General features: G+C 41.9%; 1 protein-coding gene across 3 annotated transcripts in view; it reads left to right on the forward strand.

The window, feature by feature from the left end:
• Positions 1-310: 310 nt before the first annotated feature.
• Positions 311-19,117, forward strand: part of ABCB7 (ATP binding cassette subfamily B member 7) — a 39,088-nt gene continuing 20,281 nt past the window's right edge. For 2 of the 3 annotated variants that reach the window (XM_057400536.1, XM_057400555.1), the window contains exons 1-4: positions 311-511; positions 7,167-7,244; positions 8,680-8,766; positions 14,343-14,462. In XM_057400536.1, coding sequence (XP_057256519.1) covers positions 344-511; positions 7,167-7,244; positions 8,680-8,766; positions 14,343-14,462 — 453 coding nt within the window. In that variant the 5' untranslated portion in view covers positions 311-343. The remainder of the gene's footprint in view (positions 512-7,166; positions 7,245-8,679; positions 8,767-14,342; positions 14,463-19,117) is intronic. The other variant, XM_057400546.1, reaches the window with a different exon arrangement.

Genomic DNA, 19,117 nt, shown 5'->3' on the forward strand with positions numbered 1-19,117 from the left:
TACCGAGGAGGGGACGGCTGGGGATGGGCTTGCCAAAGGGCCCGACCCCCTCAGGGCGCCATGGCGGAGCTGAGGGCAGCCTCGGCGCGCTCCCGCCTCGCCCCTGCGCACCGGCAGACACGGCGAGCCGCGCTGCCGAGGCCGCAGGAGGCAGCGGGCGGCGGCGGGGTGAAGGCTCCCCAGGTCGGGAGCTTGGCCCCGGCGGCCGGCCGGAGCGGAGCCGGGCGCTGTCATGGCGACGAGCCCGCCCTCTCCTCAGCGCGGCCCCGCCTCGCCTCGCCCCGGGCTCCTCCCAGCGAGTCCGCCGCCGTCCCACAATCCTCTCCTCCGCGCCCCGCCGAAGATGGCGCTGCTGGGGGCTCCGTGGAGCCTGGCGGCGGCTGCTTGCCATAAGCGGCGGCTGCTCGCCCTCGCCCTGCTACGTTCTCCGGCGGCGGCCGCCGCCTGCGCGCACGGGTGGCTGGCGGCGAACGGCCGGCAGCGGCCCCGAGCGGCCCCGCGGAGCCGCCAGGTAAGTACGGGCGGCGGGCCACGGCCGAGGGCGGGGGGGGGGAGCGCTGTGGAGCGGCCTTGGGCCCGCGGGGTTCCCCCCCCGCAGCCCGGCGGGGCGGCCTGTGCCGTCCTGGCGTGCCCCGTTTCAGCTCCCGCTCTCCGGTGCCTGGCTCCTGGTGACGGGGCCTCTTGCCAAGGGACAGGGGGCTGGCGTGGGGCTCCGGTGTCAGTGTATGAGGAGGGTTTTGTTCGAGAGCGGTGAAGTCGTGGGCAAGTTGAGGCAGCTGCAGGCTGAACCTTCCTCAGGTGGCCGCTCTGTCTCTGAACGGCGCGTCCGGGCGTCGGATCATCGTTGTGCGGATAAGGCTTAGAAAGAGTGCCCTTGGATGGTGCTGAACGTTTGTGTCGAGGATAACTTCTGACAGCGAATTCTGCTGTTACGTAGGGAAAGGAAATGGGAATTGGAGTTCTTTCTGTCAGCGGTGTAAGAGTAACGTGTTCCAGTGAATGATTGCTTTTGTTACAAGAATTGAGAACACATAAGTCCAGCTTTGAATAATTCATGTGTAGTTTTCAAAGTGTGTGAAGGAAATGTATCTCGAAGATCAAGAATGAACTTCCCATGGGCTCGCAGACACTATTTCTGTTTGGTAATAAGCTTTTTTCTTACCTTCTTCCCTCGGAGTAGCACTGTTCATGGGCAGCTCTTCATTGTCACCTGCCTTGATTAGTTGCCCTTGACAGGCAGAATTCTGTCATGGACTGCAGTCAAATTCATGTTACTTAGTAGATGAGATATATATGTATGAGGGCTGAAATAGTGATTTGGGGGGTTTTCTTCTGAAACTTGTGCAAGACAAGCTGAGAGTTGAAGTTTCTTTAACATTTTTTTCCCTGGTATTTGGATGTGATGAAATGTGTCTGGGTACTCAGTGTTGCCCGGTGTTCCTGGGGGTGTATTTTGGATGTCAGTGAACAAATAGCAATGTTGTCATGGTAATGTGTAGGAGTATTAATTATCATTCCATTTTCTGTTTGAGTATTATTGTTTTCATGTGAGAAATGCAAATTCTTGCTGAAAAGTTTGAATTGCCACATGTTGCTGACTGTTGATTTGCACTAGATTTTCTGAGCTAGAAAGTTAAGGCTGTGTCTGTAGTGTGTGTGTGTATATATGTGCAAGTCTTCATCTCTTTGGCCTTTTATTTTCTAGGCATTTCTGTGATAGAAAGTGGTCAGTTATTCATTCTGGGTTTTTTTTGACAGTTTGCTGATTTTGAATTCACTTCCGCTTCAAGCTCCACATTATGACAAACAGCGTGTTTTACATAAGTGTGTTGTGCAAATTGATTCTTATCTAGCAGGAGGCTCAAGCTCAGTGTTCTGGAGTTTTTTGTTGTAATGCCTTTACAAATCTGACATGATTTTCTTAACATTTAACTGAATTTGCTGACATTTAACTAAATTTGCTGACAGGAAAATGCTCTGTCCTGTGATTTCAGTTTTCCTTCTCATTTTTCAGCTAGCTCAGTAAATCCTGTGCCTGCACCAACAGAAGTGACTGTCAGAAGCTGGTGAGGCACTTCAGCAGGTCGTATTTCGGAGAGATTAGCCATTGATTCTTATAAATCAGGTCATTCAGCATTTAAAACCTCTTCTGGGAGCATGTGCATCCTATTTTAGCTTCAGTTATCTGATTATTTTGCTATGGTTATCGCACATGATGGTGCGAGCTGTAAATATTTTTTAATGGGCTTATTCTGAAAGCTTTTCTATGTGTTAAAAATTGAAGAAACCCACCTGGGTTTGCATTTAAAACCACTTAAATTTACTTGCTGGGGTCCTAAGCTTGCGTCCTGCACAGTCATCTGGAAATAAGGTTTAATGAAAGGAGTGTTTTATGGCATGTGTTCTGTGAAAGCCTGCAGGCTGCTGTGTGCTGACATGTCTTGGTATACTTTAGTGTGCAGGAAAGCTCTTACATTACCTTTATTGCTATATTCTAGGTATCAAATATGGGTTAGATTTTGCATTAGGTTGTTGAATATAACCAAGGGCAGTAAATGTGAAATAAATGCCTGTGATCCAGCCCTCCCATCACTTGGGATGGGAGACTGGCAGGACCCAACCACATGTGAAATCCAGATAGTGACTTTAATGGCACATCTTCCCTGAACGGTTCCTAAATAAGGCATTCCTGGGAGAGCACACCTGATGTGACACCGTTATACTGGCAACATGGTGCTTCTCCTTGCTGTAGCGAAATCACTTTTGTGAGTAAAATCAACTGTACAACCCCAGTTGTGCTTTTATTGATGTAACTACACAAATAGCAGAGGTTTGTGTCAGTCGGGTTGTGTTTTTACAGCTCAGAGTGGTAAACATGATAGCCGTAGCCTAACTTGTGAGGAAAAAATGTGGTTAAAGGAAAGAAAAAGCTCTAGTGAAATTATCCCAGTGGAGAGAATGGACATGTTGAATGTGGCCTGCTTGGTAAGCTCTGGAAGGTGGTGTTTCTTTCTTAGGAAGCTTAGGATTATTTTGTAGAACAGTTTTGCCCACATCCAAAATAAAAGCAATGGCAAGCTCTGACCTAAAACGTCAGTGGAAGGAAAACAGCATTTGACTGAAAAGGTCCAACAGCCTTTAAGGATAATTATTTTAGTAGGAATCTGTAGAAGACAATAAATACACTGAGGGGATTCTTTCAGAACTGTAAGCTGTTTTGAAAGTGTGGCTTTGTATGTTACTGCAAGTGTAACGGTAAAAAGTAGAAGATACTTCTTTTCCCCTTGCATTATCTTGCTCTTCCAGCTGCCACATGACGTGATAAAGCATGTGTTCTTCTGCATAATTTAGTAATACCCCTTGCTCTGAAGTGGTTGTAAGGGACGTTTGGGGTATTTTCCTTACATTTCTTCATGTTTAGCTTTTTTAAGTTTACCTGAAGCCAGGTCTGTTCTGGGAACTTAACACTGATGTTTATTGTCCAGCTGTCATTTCACATGTCTGTGTGCATTGCTAAATTCTTTTCTCTAGACTTTGATGGTGCAGTTGAACATCTTGATGCATGGGAACTATTAATCAGCAGTTTCTTTGCTGACAGATATGTGCTTTCTGTGCTCCTTGAATTACCAAAATCCCTTTATAGAGGTAGGGGAAGTATTGCTGCTGAGCAGATCAGCAATCCCATATGTCTGTCTATACAATGGATGTCTAGTAATACTGAAAATTGTCATGAGGAAGGATATATAATGAAAAGGAACAGATGGGAATACGGGAACTTGATCTGAAAGTCATCTGGGGAATACCAGGAGGGCACAGGATGAGCAGCACTCCCTGTAGAAGGGGTGCTGTGGAGTACACTGGGGTGCCTACTGTCATACTGCATGGGTTTTCTGTTCTGCCATTGAGATGTATTTTACCAAAACAGGTGAAATGTGAGGGTATATTGGTAAAATGGGAGTTGGGCGGGGGGGGGGGGGGGGTATCATCTTGTTAACTTTCTTGGTATTGTTTGCTCCAGGTATGTGTACAGAGCAATTGCATTTTGGCCATTGTTAAACCTAACTGCAGTTAAGTTTATATTGTTCATAGTGGTGACAGTGTAGTCTACATTTATACCAGAATATTTTCACCTTTTCTCTCTTCTTCTGCTCTTTCCTATTCAGCTTCTCTTTTTTTGCCTTGCAAACTCAGCAGAATTAGGTGGGACTTGAATAGTGCACAGGTACTTGAATCCTACCTTCAGTTCTCTTTTCTGTTACACTTAAAAAACCCCAAACATCCCCATTAGATTATGTCTGGAACAGCATGTAACATACTCCAGAGAGAAGCTTCTAAGTGTAGATTTGACCTTGTGCAAATGTGTTTAAACCCTGTTGTTTGTTTGCATTTATAGTATTTAAACTACTACCAACAGTCATGACATTTCAGCAATATGACTTTTATGTGCAATCAGTACTAGACATCTGTTTCATCCTTTAGAATCATATCCAAAAATACATTAAAAGAACATAATGGTGCAGAGTCAGGCATTCAGAAGTTAGGAAATGCCAGAATTAAAGTTCCCTGCATAATTTCTTCAATTTAGAAAGAAGCAGGACTTGCTCCTGTTCCTTTAAAGCAATAACCTGCTACTTTTATCTGTTGCTATAAGGTTCAGGTATGCCTTTCCTTTGTAGTCTTAAATCTCTTGAGAATGAGTTGTAGTGAGGAATGTGTGGAGAGTGGTCCCACTCATTTGGGCAGCTTCACTAATACTACTATGCTGGCCAGATACATATCAGTGAAATAAATTGTTCACCTTGTTTAATTCTTTATTTCTTTGCCAAGACTTGGTTTTCAGGCAGGAGCTTGGGAGAGGATTGAGACTTCCAGTATTCCAGGCTCAAGACTTAAAATAGGAACAAGATTTCCTGTGTACCTTATGCAAATTTTGTAATCTTTTTACTGTATTCATCTCTTAACCCCATGACAGTTTATAGCTTCAGTCAAGTAAGTAGGCTATCTACTGTAGTCATTGAGATTAGATCTGCTGGTGTTTCACTTGAAGTTATTGCTGTGATGTTATTTATTGCATGCATCAGCCAGAAGAGAACTTTAAGACTTTGGGGTCAAAGGATATGAATTATTAGTAAAATATTTTTATGATGTCCTAGGAGTACACTCTAAAACAGTAATTAGCTTCTTTCCAATAGCTGTTGGAGCATCTGCTGTGTGCTCTTATCTGCTAGGAATAAAGAGTTAAATATCTGGTTTTCAGTTCTTACAGTACTCAAGATTCTTTCTCTTGTGAGGCCAAGCAGGAGAGAATGGTCCTGCTCTGGAGAGGTTGCAAATGTGTTGTCTTAAGAGAAACCAAAGCATAGTTGTGAGCAGTGATTCATCAGCCCCTAAACTCTTCACTTGTCTTAATGGTCTTTTATCAGCATCACGTGTTTGAGGAAGTATAAATGCTGGTGTAAGGATGCTGGGGGTTTCAGTGTACCAACTGTGCTCTAGATTGTAGGAGACAGGAGCTCAGTCTCATTGGTGTGGATGTAGGACTTGCTGGTATTAAGCCTCTTGCCCTGGATCATGTCTCCACTATAAATTCTGAATTGTCATAGTTTAACCCATTTGTCTGAATGGCCTCTGACTGGTGAAGCAGGTGGAGTTGTGTTGAGGTGACTGCTGAGTTACAAACTCTGCTGCCTTTTGTGTTGGTTGTACAGCTTAGCTGGGTGTTGGATTCTAGGTACTGCCCAGATGCCATGGCAGGAGTGTCTCCTCTTCTTCCATGTTGATGGGAACTTTTATCCCAAATAACCATGCCTTTATAAGGAGTGCATTGGTTTGCATTAACTTGAGATGTGCTGAGGCATCTTGAAGTCCTTCTCTTTTTCCATTATGTTTTCTGTTGATGAAATCGTTGCTGTTCATATGGAGAATGTAGATTGGATGGATGTCCATGTAGGTGGACACGAACCTGTAAAATTATGAGTGTTTCTACAATGAAGAGCTTTATAACTGCAGCTCCTGCATTTAACCCAGGTCTTGGAAGCATTTCTTTGTATGTAATGTCATATAATGGAAATACTTGAAATAAGCACGTCCCATGTGGCAACTTGTGGGGGAGCAATCTTAATTTTCTTAAAAATGACTGACTAAATGATAGCTTACGGTAAGTATCTTAGGACAGGAGCAAAGGAATGGTTAAGGCAGGGTATAAAATACGACAGTGCTGCTGCCTGACAAGGCTAAAAATACCCTTTTTATGATACCTGTTCTTTGCCTTGGGCTGATGAGCAGTTCTTCCACGATTTTGCTCTGTGGTAATGATTTTTATATAGCGTGAGGTGTGTGGTTAATATTGCAGCAGGGCAGTGAAAGATGTAATATCGAATGTGTCAAAGATGATGTGGCACCGTCATTGCCAACCGAGGGAGAGGCCCCTGTTTTGCCACTGGGGAAACACTTCCAGCTAGTCCATGTGAGGAAAATGAATGGTCTTTTGAAACTCTTAGGGAAATGTAATTGTTTTCAGTGTAAAATGTAAAGCATCATGCAGCTGGTGCCTAGCAGGGTATCTATTAAAGATGCATTGATGGGTATGTGAATATTGGGTGTCTTATGGCTTGCTTGCCTAAAACCTGTAGTCAGGCACGCTGTAATCTCTGGTAGTCCAGTGCTTTCCAGCGAGGAGCTGCAGCTTTGATTAGTCTTGTGGTCTGTGAGACAAGCATGGCATGAGCTGAGCAAAGAGCAATTGGAAATGGCAGAACCTATAAGCATAAGAATAACAATTTATAATGAAAAACGGAGTGAAAGAATAGTTGAAACAAATCAGAAGCCAACCTGGGAGGAAATTGAAATGAGAAGAAAGGGACAACTTGGTGCTTTCGTGGTACAAAAGAAACAAAGCCAGATGGGAGTGGGGATTCAGGGAAGAGGAAGGTTCATTGTCACTGCCATTTTTAATGGTTGAATGTAATTTATTTTACAGCTGCTCCCCACTAGTTTTCTTTTTCTGTGGTCACTTGTTAAGGAACAAAGCCATCTGCCCTGTTTTCATGTTCTGCTTGTTTACATAAGCTAGATGAATATTCTCTGAATGTGAAGTGCATGTTCTGCACAGCTCCGTTTTCACTCCCCCCCCCCCCCCCCCCCCCCCCCCCCTTTTTGTTCTATAGGTTCCACCAATCTGCAAGCAAAGATCGTGGCACAGCCTGGGGGGAGATTATTCAAGGCCATTATTAGAGGCTTCAGAGGTAGGTATAAATTGGTTTTCTTCCTTCTTGCAGGTCAGAGGAAACTCAAGCCCTTGGAGCATTTTTCACTTTAGTTTGCTGGGTAGTTCATTTACTTCAGTATTTACAGTGTTGAAGTGCAGCAGTTTAAATGGCAAGTTGTGTCTGCCTCTAGAAAAGGAGATACCTTTTGTTAGAGGCTTCAGTGTTGCAGTCTCCTCAAGAAGTCTCTTTGAATCTCTAGAAACTGATGATAACACAGTAACTTACAAAGAACAGTTCTTAAAAAGGTAGGGTTTGTGTATTGATACTTCAATTCGTGTTGGCAGGAATAGAAAGTACCAATGCACAGAAAGCTGTGTTTTCCTTCTAGGGCTTTATTACTTCAAAGTTCTGCTTAGAAACTCCCCAACTGCTTAGGTTGTGGAATATCAAGAAACCATGGAAATTTATTCTTACCATTTCGAATGTCGGGATGTCAGGCTCTTATTCCTGGGAAGTCTGCTTGCCATAACATCATGTAAACAAGGAAGCTGCAATTTTTACTGTTCATGGAATAATTATGACATATTTCTCAGTAACACCCTTTGCTTGAATGAAGCTGGGAAATGTGTTTGTCTTGGGATTTGTTGTTTTGGGGTTTCTAATTTTAATAAATAACCACTCATCAGACTGTCTCAAGCAGCTAAAAATCATTTGAGGGTCATTGGGACTTCAAAGTGTGAAATCTACTTTGGTTTTTATAAAGTTTTTCCTTAAAACATAGACAGTGAAATTTAAATTTGGGAAGCCCTGAGGTCTGCTGTCAAACCATCCACGTAAGGAATTCTTAAAGAGCTTTTACATCACTTGAACCTGGAGATTGTAAACATGCAGCAGATCTCTTAAACAAAATGCAGACTCTTGAAAAGCTTTACCACGTCCATTGTTTGTGACAGGCACTTCAAAATTGAACTTGGACAAATGCCTAGTGCTAGTGAGTTGTTATTATTTAGTACATGTACATGCATTAATAAATTTAGAAGTTTCCTATGTATTTATTTAGCAGGGAACCTTGTCACTCTATGTACATTATTACTGCTTCAATGTATTCCACTTTATACATTAGTGTGTGAGAGTACAGTTATCCTCCACAACTTCAATTTCTTAATGTTTTTTAGTCCACTTTTCAGTTTTTAACTATTCCAGTTAAAAGGACACCTAAGGCTCCATCATCTTCACCTCCTGGCTGCTTGGAACATGGTCTTTACTATACTGCTAGATTTATAGTCCCTTTCATGCTATTGTTTCCTTAAGTAACGTGAGGTTTTTAGAGAGAGGTAGTATCTTTTGTTAAAGCAAGTTAATACAGTTGGAGGATGAGGGAGGCAAACCAGACCTGTAGTTCTTCTTTCTGTTGGCTTTTACATGCATGTTTCCTGACATTCTTGCAAATTGACTTTTCATTTTCACACAGATCCTCCCGAGGTGGCAGCTGATAGAAAAGAGAACATGTTGGCATGGTCATGCAGGTGGAGGCCTTCATACAGACCCAAAGGAAGGGGTAAAATCTTGCTTAATTTTCCTTAATTAGCATTGCTTTTTAAGTAAAAAATGTGATCAGCTTCTTCCCCCTCCCCAAAAAAGCTGATGACCCCAAGCGACAACTTGGTAAAAACTGTATTGGTAGATAAGTAAATGCTACTTAATTGTTGATGTTGGTTTGCTAGCTCTTAAATCACTGAATGCTTGTAACAACTGTTCAAGTGCTTCAGTGAACACAGTCTTCGTGTCACACACTCCACTGCATTTGGCCTGCGTTTTGTCGGACTTTTTGTCATGGGAAGTATGTTCCATTGTAAGCTATTGTGGTTTCTTCTTCTTGTTTGTGACTGATACGTCCCTGTGACTTGACACTCAGGGTAGCAGAAATTAGCTTGTGGATACCAGGTAGTGCATCATTTGGTAAAATTGCATTTGAAGAGGGAGGGAAGTAATTAAACTGCATGTATTTTTACTTGGATTTGATGTTTATGCATCTGATGTGGTTTGGCTGCATTTATATTCAGGAAGTGCATGTTAAGTATGGTAGGTATGTAAGGAGCAGCAGTATCTTTTATTAGACCAAATGATTAAAGTGACAAAATGAGGCAAGCTTTTGGTTAAAACAACACAATATAAACTTTGCATGATTAAAATTGCAAAATCAAAGCTCTTGGGTTTATGTAACTTTCATTTTCTCACTTCCTGTGCAAAGTTATTTCTGATGTGTCACACAGAATCATTCAGTGTGATGATTATAACTTGTTCAAACTCGTGTGGGATCTTCCTAAATCTAGTGAAGACCATGTTGATGACCAACTGAAATTTGGTGCAGAATGAGGTCTTTCAGCACAGGTTTGCTCATGCTTAACTGTTCTGATAATGTCTTTCTTAAAACCTCATTTGTAAAGAAACTGAAGAGATAAACCTAGGATTTCCCTTCATTGAATTCAAACCTGTTTGTGCTACAGGTAGAGGTCAGGAGAGATGCTACTAAAATTTATGCTTTGGTAGTAAGATAATTTCATAACCTAAAGTGTAGCCAGCTTGGTTTAGCCAACATCTGTGGTCTTTTCTGCACAAGGCACAAAGGGAAACAGAATAATCTGACATCTTATAGAATCATAGAATAGTTAGGGTTGGAAAGGACCTTAAGATCATCCAGTTCCAACCCCCCTGCCATGGGCAGGGACACCTCACACTAAACCATAATCACCCAAGGCCTCGTCCAACCTGGTCTTGAACACCACCAGGGATGGAGCATTCACAACCTCCCTGGGCAACCCATTCCAGTGCCTCACCACCCTCACAGAAAAGAATTTCTTCCTTATATCCAATCTAAACTTCCCCTGTTTAAGTTTTAACCCGTTACCCCTTGTCCTATCACTACAGTCCCAAATGAAGAGTCCCTCCCCAGCATCCCTATAGGCCCCCTTCAGATACTGGAAGGCTGCTAATAGTACTGCTGGCTCTGCATGTAACATTAATGTCAGGCTAATTTTAAGACCCTCCTTGCAACATGTATAGGCTCTTTCAAAGATCTAGGCAAAACAGGCTGTAAAGCTGGTAGAGTGTCCTCTAATTATGTATGTTATGGAATAGAATTATTATGGATTGTAGTTGTCCTGTAAGTGGGAGGAGAGCATTATCCCCTGTGTTGTCACTTTGGTGATCACGCATTTGTTGGTTCTTCGGGGTTTATTTTCCTACTAGAATTTCTGATCACTTGGGAATGTTGATCAGCTGAATAATTCCCATTTGCTGTCAAAAAAACCCTTCATTTTTCAGAGCTCCGTGGAAAAGATTTTTGTATATCCCTAGAACAAACTCGCCCTCACAGAATTCATCTGCAGGTCCATTTCACAGTTTCACAACTGACCTATCTTCAAAAATACCTCAAGGGGCTATTTGTTCTTTTCTTTAAACAGCTATTTCCTGAAATGCAGACATTTTTCAACTAAACCTAATATGTGATGGGCAGCTGCCAGGACAGATCTATTTAATCATCATAGGGATTACATTAATTTCTTTAGTTTCTACTTTTCAAAGGTCTGCAGCTTGGCATCATTCACAAATTTACATTTCAGGGTTTTCTTGGGTTGGGAAGGAAATGAAAGGTTGTGTTTGCCAAAACACTGGTAACGTTAAGGAGCAGTGGATGTTCCTTAGCGTTAGAACTCACTAGGAATATGTTAGCCAGAAATTTTGATGCCAGCTGGTATTTTTTTAGCCTGCTAGGGAGTGTAAATATTCCGTGGCATTCTGTGTTCACCCATTGCTTGCAGCTATTCCTGTATAAGCCAATCTCCTGACTCTTTTATTCCAATAAATGGAGCTATAATGTAGTTAATATAGGATGCTGTTAGTTAAGGCTGTTGTGTAACTAAACAAGTATCAGCTGTTGTCCAGGAGAAAGCAGCAAGGGCTAGCTGTAGAAGAGGTAAAATGTGTGAAGAGTGGAAAAACTAAAGAGGAACATTGGGTGCAAAAGCAAAGAGGTCCTCAGCAAAAATAAAAGGAACTTAATCTTCAAGTAACTATGGGAGAAGCTGACACATCTGTTGTTTTACAACGTAATTTTTACTTCCAGCGGTGGCTGATGTGCTGAATGCTGAAACTGAAACCATTGCCGTTCTTTACCACCTTTGGGGTTTTTTGTGTCTTACTTTTATTCCTGTCTATTCTGTGTACAAAAACTGTGGTGTCTGACTTGCTGCTAAGCAGACGTATTTTGCTTGCTTATGGAAAGACTGATAGTCATGATGGCACCCCGGTAATTAGCCTTCCCCTACCACCAATTCACTCAGTTGCTATTTAGTTTGCTAGTCATTGCTTGCCTTCTATGGAGGGATGCATAGTATGAAGAAAAAAGACTCTGTATTTCTTTCCCAAAGTTTGGAAGGAAAATTCAGGCCTAGTTTGACATTTATTTAAGCTGATAAGGCAACTGAAAGAAAGAATCCTACCTCCTTCCTAACCTCGGTGTCTTGCTACATAGAATCATAGAATCATAGATTGTTAGATAGGTCACTGTGTGGTCAGATAGTGAGCTAGTGTGATCTAGCTGAAAAATAATGTGTCCAGATGGTGGAAACACCCTCTCCCTTCCCCAGAAACATTGCTGCCGTTTAAAGGGACATAAAAGAAATGCACCCTTTCTTAACTTTATTGTATAAGCAGAGAATCAAAACAGACCCTGAGTCCATTAAACAGATTGCTCATTTTAATTCTTAATGTTGCCACTTGCATATTTAAACCATTTTCAATTCATGTTTCAGTGCAATGGTAACATTTATTTCATGGTAAACTTTGATGTAATATGTGTGCGTTTTGCGTCTCCTTTGATATTTCTCCTTGTTCCTTTGTAAGGCCTTTGGCAAATGAGTGGCTGCCTTCTAACTTCTTTCTCTGAATGGATTTACTTCTGTCACTGTTCAGACCCATGAAGGAAAGGAAATAGATTGCGTGTATGCAGCCCATGGATTTTGTTCTTTTTAATAGCTTTTCTGTGCAAAGTCTGACTAGCCAATAGCAATGTATAATTAGAATTGCTCTGGCTGCTCTAGTATCTTTTGTGTTAAAGTGATACCTCTTTTTAACTTCCTGTAAGTGGTGATCAAAGATATTTTCCAAATGTTTGAACTGCTATTTATGCATATCCTTGGCTCAGATGGAAAGATTTATGTATGTGCTGCAGCAGATACTCCATCTCCTGAATGGGTAGGATGCAACAGAAGCAGTTTTGCATTCTGTCTTCACATACAGATCTTCCATATATCCATTTTTTAAAGGTCGTTTGAAATGTGCTTATACTGTGTAATGCTCCAATACATTTGCAGTTGCTGACAAAATGCAGTATCTCTTACCCTTTGGTTTTCTTTGAAGCTATGACTAGAAACACTGAGATGAGTTTTCTGGTGCTATAAAAAGCTTACCTGTATAGGATTGGCTTCCTTAGCTGCCTTAGCAATCTTACCTTTTAACGGGGCACTCCTTTCTTGCTCATTCACCCTGGACCTTAACATAGAATTTCTATTTTGAATTGGTTTATCCTCAAAGTCAAGGAGGGAGCATTTAAAGTACACATTAAAGTGAGGGAAACATTAAAACTGCCCCTTTTGACAAGCTTCTGTAATGATAAGTCATCTTTAAAAGGTGTGGACTAACATTTTGTTTCCACTCCTGACTACAAAATATTGCCTGAAATTGAGAGATTAGCTGCTATTTGCTGCCCTCCCTTCAGCTTTAGATAACCTTCCTGTCTGTCAAGTTCACCCCAGGGTAATCAGCAGAGAAAAATGAGTTGTTGATACTTGTTCTGTGTGTGACTGCATATGCTGTTCTTCTTGATTTGGTAGCATGGTCTAGGCTTTAGCTAGTTAGTATATGTAGCTTGGGACTTTAGTGGAGTGCATCGCACAGGTAAGTGATACAGGCATCTGTCCATCTGTAAAATAACTTGTATTCCTGTAAAAAATACAACCAAAATTACCACCAAACCAAAACAATCCCAAAACACAACCCCCCAAAAAAAAGCTCAAACCAAAAACCGCAGTATTTCTCAAAAAGCCTTGCTAACTGAGCTGTAGTCTTGTTTAGAGCAAAATTTGAGGTTTGGAGAAGAACCTGCTTGAATTCATTAAAAATGAGCATAATCAGTTAAGCTGATGTGTGGCCATTTACATCATCTGCCTTACGAAGCCTGGTTATCCACCTTCAGGGCCCAGTCTGTTAAATCAGGTTGTGATGTTGAAAGCTGAGTTAAGGCCACTATAATAGTTTTCTTGCTGGCAGTTATAGCTTCATTGGGCACCCACTGAAGACTGTATGCCCTAGAAAACATGGGCAAAATAAGAGTATTTCTCACTTCTCAGCAAAGAAGATAAGATGACCAAAAAACTGTGAAGGGAATTGTTGGAAATGCTTAAATTTGCAACCAACTAATCAGAGTTGAAATGCATATTCAGTTGAATTTATACTTTAGCATAGCTGCTCTGTTTCAGATTTTGAGTTGCTAAAATGCTGGTGGTTTATACTGTATTCTGTTGTAACTCATGAATGTTCTTCATACTACTGTTTATTGTAGACCTTTCAGAGTTCTTTCATTCCTTGGCTTTTTGTTACTTCATTAACTTTACATTTTGCATTTCTTCCTTGCATTTTTTCTGTGCTATGTTAAAACAGCTTCCAAACAAGAAATACCAAGCCATTTTGTACCAAATCCCGAGAAGATAAAAAAGAAGGACCAGTTTATTTGTTCTGTGAAGTACTTAAGCTATGGTGAATTGTGGCTTTCTCCATATTCCACTTACAGCTAGCTACACTTGCACTCTTGAGGACATGTGAATTAAGAGCAATTCATCTGTTTTAGCAGTGTGTCAAGGATTTATTACCTAAAAACTGACAACTTGAAATTTCAGTCTGCAGTCCTAGTCTCAAATATGAAGTGTCTGTTGCCTCTCCAGTAAAATACAGAAGTGATCCAAATGTATTAAATTCATTTTTATTTATACTTTTTTTTATTTATTTATTCTTATTTATACTTAGTTTGCTTCCTTGGGTCTCTTTATGATACAGTGCCTTTGTTCTTTCCTATAGCTGAAAGAGATAGATGCCAAAAAGATCATCAGAGCGATGTTGTCTTATGTGTGGCCCAAAGACAGACCAGACCTGCGAGCCAGAGTTGCCATATCCCTAGGGTTTTTAGCAAGTGCAAAGGTAAGTACCGATACTTGACTGTACTGTGATAGTTACTGTTCATCTGGAGTTTGTACAAGGAACAATTTCTCTATTATTATTTAAGGGGGTTATAGTCTTAAGATGTTTGTTTCCTGTGTGAGGAGCACATAGTATTGGAAATAATAGCTTGGGTATTTTAAGGGGGTGCGTATGCATGTGATATAGAATCACAGAATAGTTAGGGTTGAAAAGAACCTTAAGATCATCCAGTGCCAACCCACCCGCCATGGGCAGGGACACCTCACATTAAGCCATGTCACCCAAGGCTCTGTCCAACCTGGCCTTGAACACTGCCAGGGATGGAGCATTCACAACTTCCTTGGGCAACCCATTCCCGTGCCTCACCACCCTCACACTAAAGAATTTCCTCCTTCTATCCAATCTGAACTTCCCTGTTTGTTTTAACCCATTACCCCTTGTCCTGTCACTACAGTCCCTAATGAAGAGTCCCTCCCCAGCATCCCTATAGACCCCCTTCAGATACTGGAAGGCTGCTATGAGGTCTCCACGCAGCCTTCTCTTCTCCAGGCTGAACAGCCCCAACTTTCTCAGCCTATCTTCATACAGGAGGTGCTCCAGCCCCTGATCATCCTCGTGGCCTCCTCTGGACTTGTTCCAACAGCTCCATGTCCTTTTTATGTAGAGGACACCAGAACTGCACACAGTGCTCCAAGTGAGGTCTCACGAGAGCAGAGTAGAGGGGCAGGATCACCTCCTTCGACCTCTGGTCACGCTCCTTTTGATGCAGCCCAGGATACGGTTGCTTTCTGGGCTGCAAGCACACACTGAAGCCGGCTCATGTTCATTTTCTCATCAACCAACACCCCCAAGTCCTTCTCCGCAGGGCTGCTCTGAATCTCTTCTCTGCCCAACCTGGAGCTGTGCCTGGGATTGCTCCGACCCAGGTGTAGGACCTTGCACTTGTCATGGTTAAACTTCATGAGGTTGGCATCAGCCCACCTCACAAGCGTGTCGAGGTCCCTCTGGATGGCATTCCTTCCCTCCAGCCTATCAACCGAACCACACAGCTTGGTGTCATCGGCAAACTTGCTGAGGGCCCACTCAATCCCACTGTCCGTGTCAGTGACAAAGGTGTTGAACAAGACCGGTCCCAACACCGATCCCTGAGGGACACCACTCGTTACTGGTCTCCATCCGGACATTGAGCCATTGACCACAACTCTTTGTGTGCGCCCATCCAGCCAGTTCTTTATCCACCGAGTGGTCCATCCATTAAATTGATGTCTCTCCAATTTAGAGACAAGGATGTCGTGTGGGACAGTGTTGAGTGCTTTGCACAAGTCCAGGTAGTATGCATGTGTGTGGTTAGGAAGATGATGATGACAAGCACAATTTTCATTTCCATTGCTCACATTAGTTCAGGATTTTCCATTGCCATTTAGTAATTTACATCATAAGTTATGGGAGATGTGAGTTAGAGGTTGCTTACAGATCTTTTCTTGCATGGTGCTGGATGTGTCAAACTGCATTTCTTCAAGGCTGTATGCTTATTCTCTACTCTGAACTTGAGCAATCTGGTGGTATCTACTCATAACTCTTGCTGTGCTATGGAAAAGGGGATTTGAGCTCCAGTCTTCTCTTGGTATTTCTCTGTGGGATGACAGTGGAATTTCTGTTGTTTCAGGGACTCCTCTGATGTCCCAATGTGAAACAAGCTGTATAATTTATTTTTATATTGAACCATGCTTTCATTCACATTTTTCTTGAGTCTTTTGATTATGAAATGGGGGCTTGCTTTTACCTTTACTTCATTGTTTGAAAGGATCTCATACTCTTGCCTGCTACATAATTAGTGTTTGTTTGTTCATGGAAAGCAATAGGCATGCGGAAGCTTTCAGCAGATTAATGGAGGGTATCCAGATTTTACAGACCTTCTAGAAATAGCGTAGAAGAGCAAATGCTGAGGTTTTGCACAAAATCTTTTGCTTTGGAAGAAAAGAAATACGTGTTTGATTACAAAATTTACTCCAGATATTTTGCACATTTCATATGGCTCAACAGGGTTGCTTTCTAATGGCAATTTTTACTAAACATAAAGCCAATACTAGTGTTTTGCTGGGATAAGCTAAAGTAGGTACTACTTAATCAGTGAGTTTCAGCACTTAAGCTACTTGCACTGGCAACTTACTAGCATTCAGTAACATTGCCGTGTTATGAGAAGAGAGAAGAAATGAATTTCTGCTATGTAGGTATTGAAAGAAGAGTACTTGGAAGAGAAATGTGCTCATTTATGTGAGCTGAAGAGGAAAGGCCAATCTTTGGGTCTGCAGCTCCTTCTCGTGAGCAGTCTATCAGATGCTAGCTGTTGCTGTCTACAGTAGATATTTTGGGTTGTGCTGCTTGCTGTTCAGGACGTTACTGATAATGCAGGTGACAAGATGCAGGATGTGGCATGTCTGTACATGTGAACTTCCACCCTTGTTTATGCCTGTGTGAAGTAAAGCATTAATCACTGTGAAACGATCTGCTCAAAATGCAGCTGCAAGGAGCAGTTCACCTTGTGCACTGTGCAGTTGCCCTCACAATAATAGATAACTGATTATATGCTTGGCTAGTTGAGGTTTTGTGATGTGTATTTACCAGATGGATATGAAAATTCTTCTAATTCATTTTTTTTTTAAAGCCTCGTATTATAATGTTAATAATAATAACCTGAAGGCAATTTTGAAATAAGTTGGAAGTATTTTACTTCTTTTTCTCTTCCCCTACTTTCCTAATTTGTAAGTTAAATGAACATGATGGAGGATGTGAGTCCAGAATCTGGTCCTGCATGTGGCAGCCTTGTACCTTGCTTTTAGAAAATCTTTTAGTGTTTCTAGCAGCTTTCTGGGCTGTAAAGAAAACAAAATTGATGGCCAGCATGCCTGACTCTTGGAAATAGCTCTGTATTTGGTATAATGCAGAGCTATTATGTTTCTGCTGGGATGGAGAGAGATGTTCCCCCCTGTCAGGAAACCGTGCACTTCATTGCTCTTTAGGGAAGTAACTGGATGTTTGGATCTCTCTTAAGTGTTCTCTTAAGTTCCCTACTTCAGGTTCTGTATAAGGCAGCCTGGGAGCCCTAGTGTCCAGAGCAGAGCAGAAAACCTGCTGAGTTTTGCCCAGGTTTTAGAAGGTGCCTGTTAAAGCACGAGCATTTTGTAGGAATGTTTTGGATGTGGTTGGGAAAACACACAGCAAGCTCTCTGCAGGGTGTATGTTATAACTGGCTGGGGTGAAAAAATTCAGGGATGTCTTCTAGCTCTCCTTGGATAAGTTCTTTGTTTTGCTCTGTTCCAGTCATGAAAAGCCTTGTTAGAGCTCAAACATTTTTGAGTAACTGCAGTCTAAGAAGTTACCCCTCATCACCTGAGCTATCCCCACTGTGCCTTTGGGGATTAAATTTTCTTCAACTACTTCATGCTTACACGTTCAGTCTATGTGTAGTTACTGTGGCATCACTGACATGCAACAGTTTGTTGCAGAGCTATAGTTTTTCTGTCATAGCTTTGAGCCCTGGACATCTCCTTTTCTTCCAGAGCAAACTACTTTGTCCTAGAGAAAATCCAGTTAGTTTACCTGTGGCTTGTCTGGACCGTGTATAATCCTGTGCAGCTTCCTCATTAGCCCTTTTGTTCCAACTGCTTGGGAGGTTAATTACAATGTACGTGATAGACCACACAAAAAACCTTAAGTCTGTTAAAGTTTCTCTGCTATATACATGTGTCAGCACCAGAATGCCAGCGTGTCTTTCTCCTCACTGCAGTCCTGACCCAGTTTCTTTGCTCACTATGTACTTCTCTGTGTCTGAAGGACTTAAGTCCTTATTATGGATTTTGCCTAAAAGCTGCTTGTTCGTGGAGGTTTTGCATAGAGAACTATGTGATGCCTGGTACAAGTCACCTTCCCCAGTAAGAAATGCTTTCATAAGCCTTTTGGACACTTTCCTCTGAGTTTGGTGACATTTTATACCTATGTATTTATAAAGTTAAGTTTCCAGTTAGGAGAAAAGATCCAAGTGGTGACTCTCTGACACAGATTCTGTAGGGTGGCTTCAGTTTTACTGAAGAAAACTCCAGAGGAATCACAGAGGAGAGGCAGGTTAGGAAATCCTCAGTCATAGGAAAAACATGAGGAGTTAATCACACCCAGTTTGATTTGGCTTACCCACCAAACGTACGAAAGCTGGAGATCATACCTCTTGGTCTGCTGCTTGAGAAGTTATTTGTTTCTAAGTCTTCCAGTTCAGTGAAGTTCTGCTTCAAAACAAACGCTGGTTTGTGTGCAGCTACTGAAGTGCCTGCAGTTACAATCTGTCTTGACTCCTTTTGTGGGGTCCAGTTGCCTGTCGTTGAGCAAATTATTGTGAATTTTGGTGCCTTTCTGTCTACACATAACCACTGGTAGTATTGTTAGCCTTCAAAGTGAGATGTTCGTATGGCTTTTTATGACTGGTTGCTGACAGGATGGAGTCTGCTCTAGGGCCAGTAAGGTCTTTTATTCCTTGGATGATTCATTGTATTATGACACGCTTTAAATTTTAACCTTAAATGTTTATAGCCTATCTAGACATGTGTGATCTGAAAGATGCAGCAGCAAGGCAGGTGAGAGGAGTACATAAGGCATCATCTGTG

The sequence above is a fragment of the Pezoporus wallicus genome, unplaced genomic scaffold, assembly GCF_028554395.1.
Source record: "Pezoporus wallicus isolate ANWC-B61680 ecotype Strahan unplaced genomic scaffold, APGP_CSIRO_Pwel_v1 contig_8803, whole genome shotgun sequence".
Classification (NCBI taxonomy): domain Eukaryota; kingdom Metazoa; phylum Chordata; class Aves; order Psittaciformes; family Psittacidae; genus Pezoporus; species Pezoporus wallicus.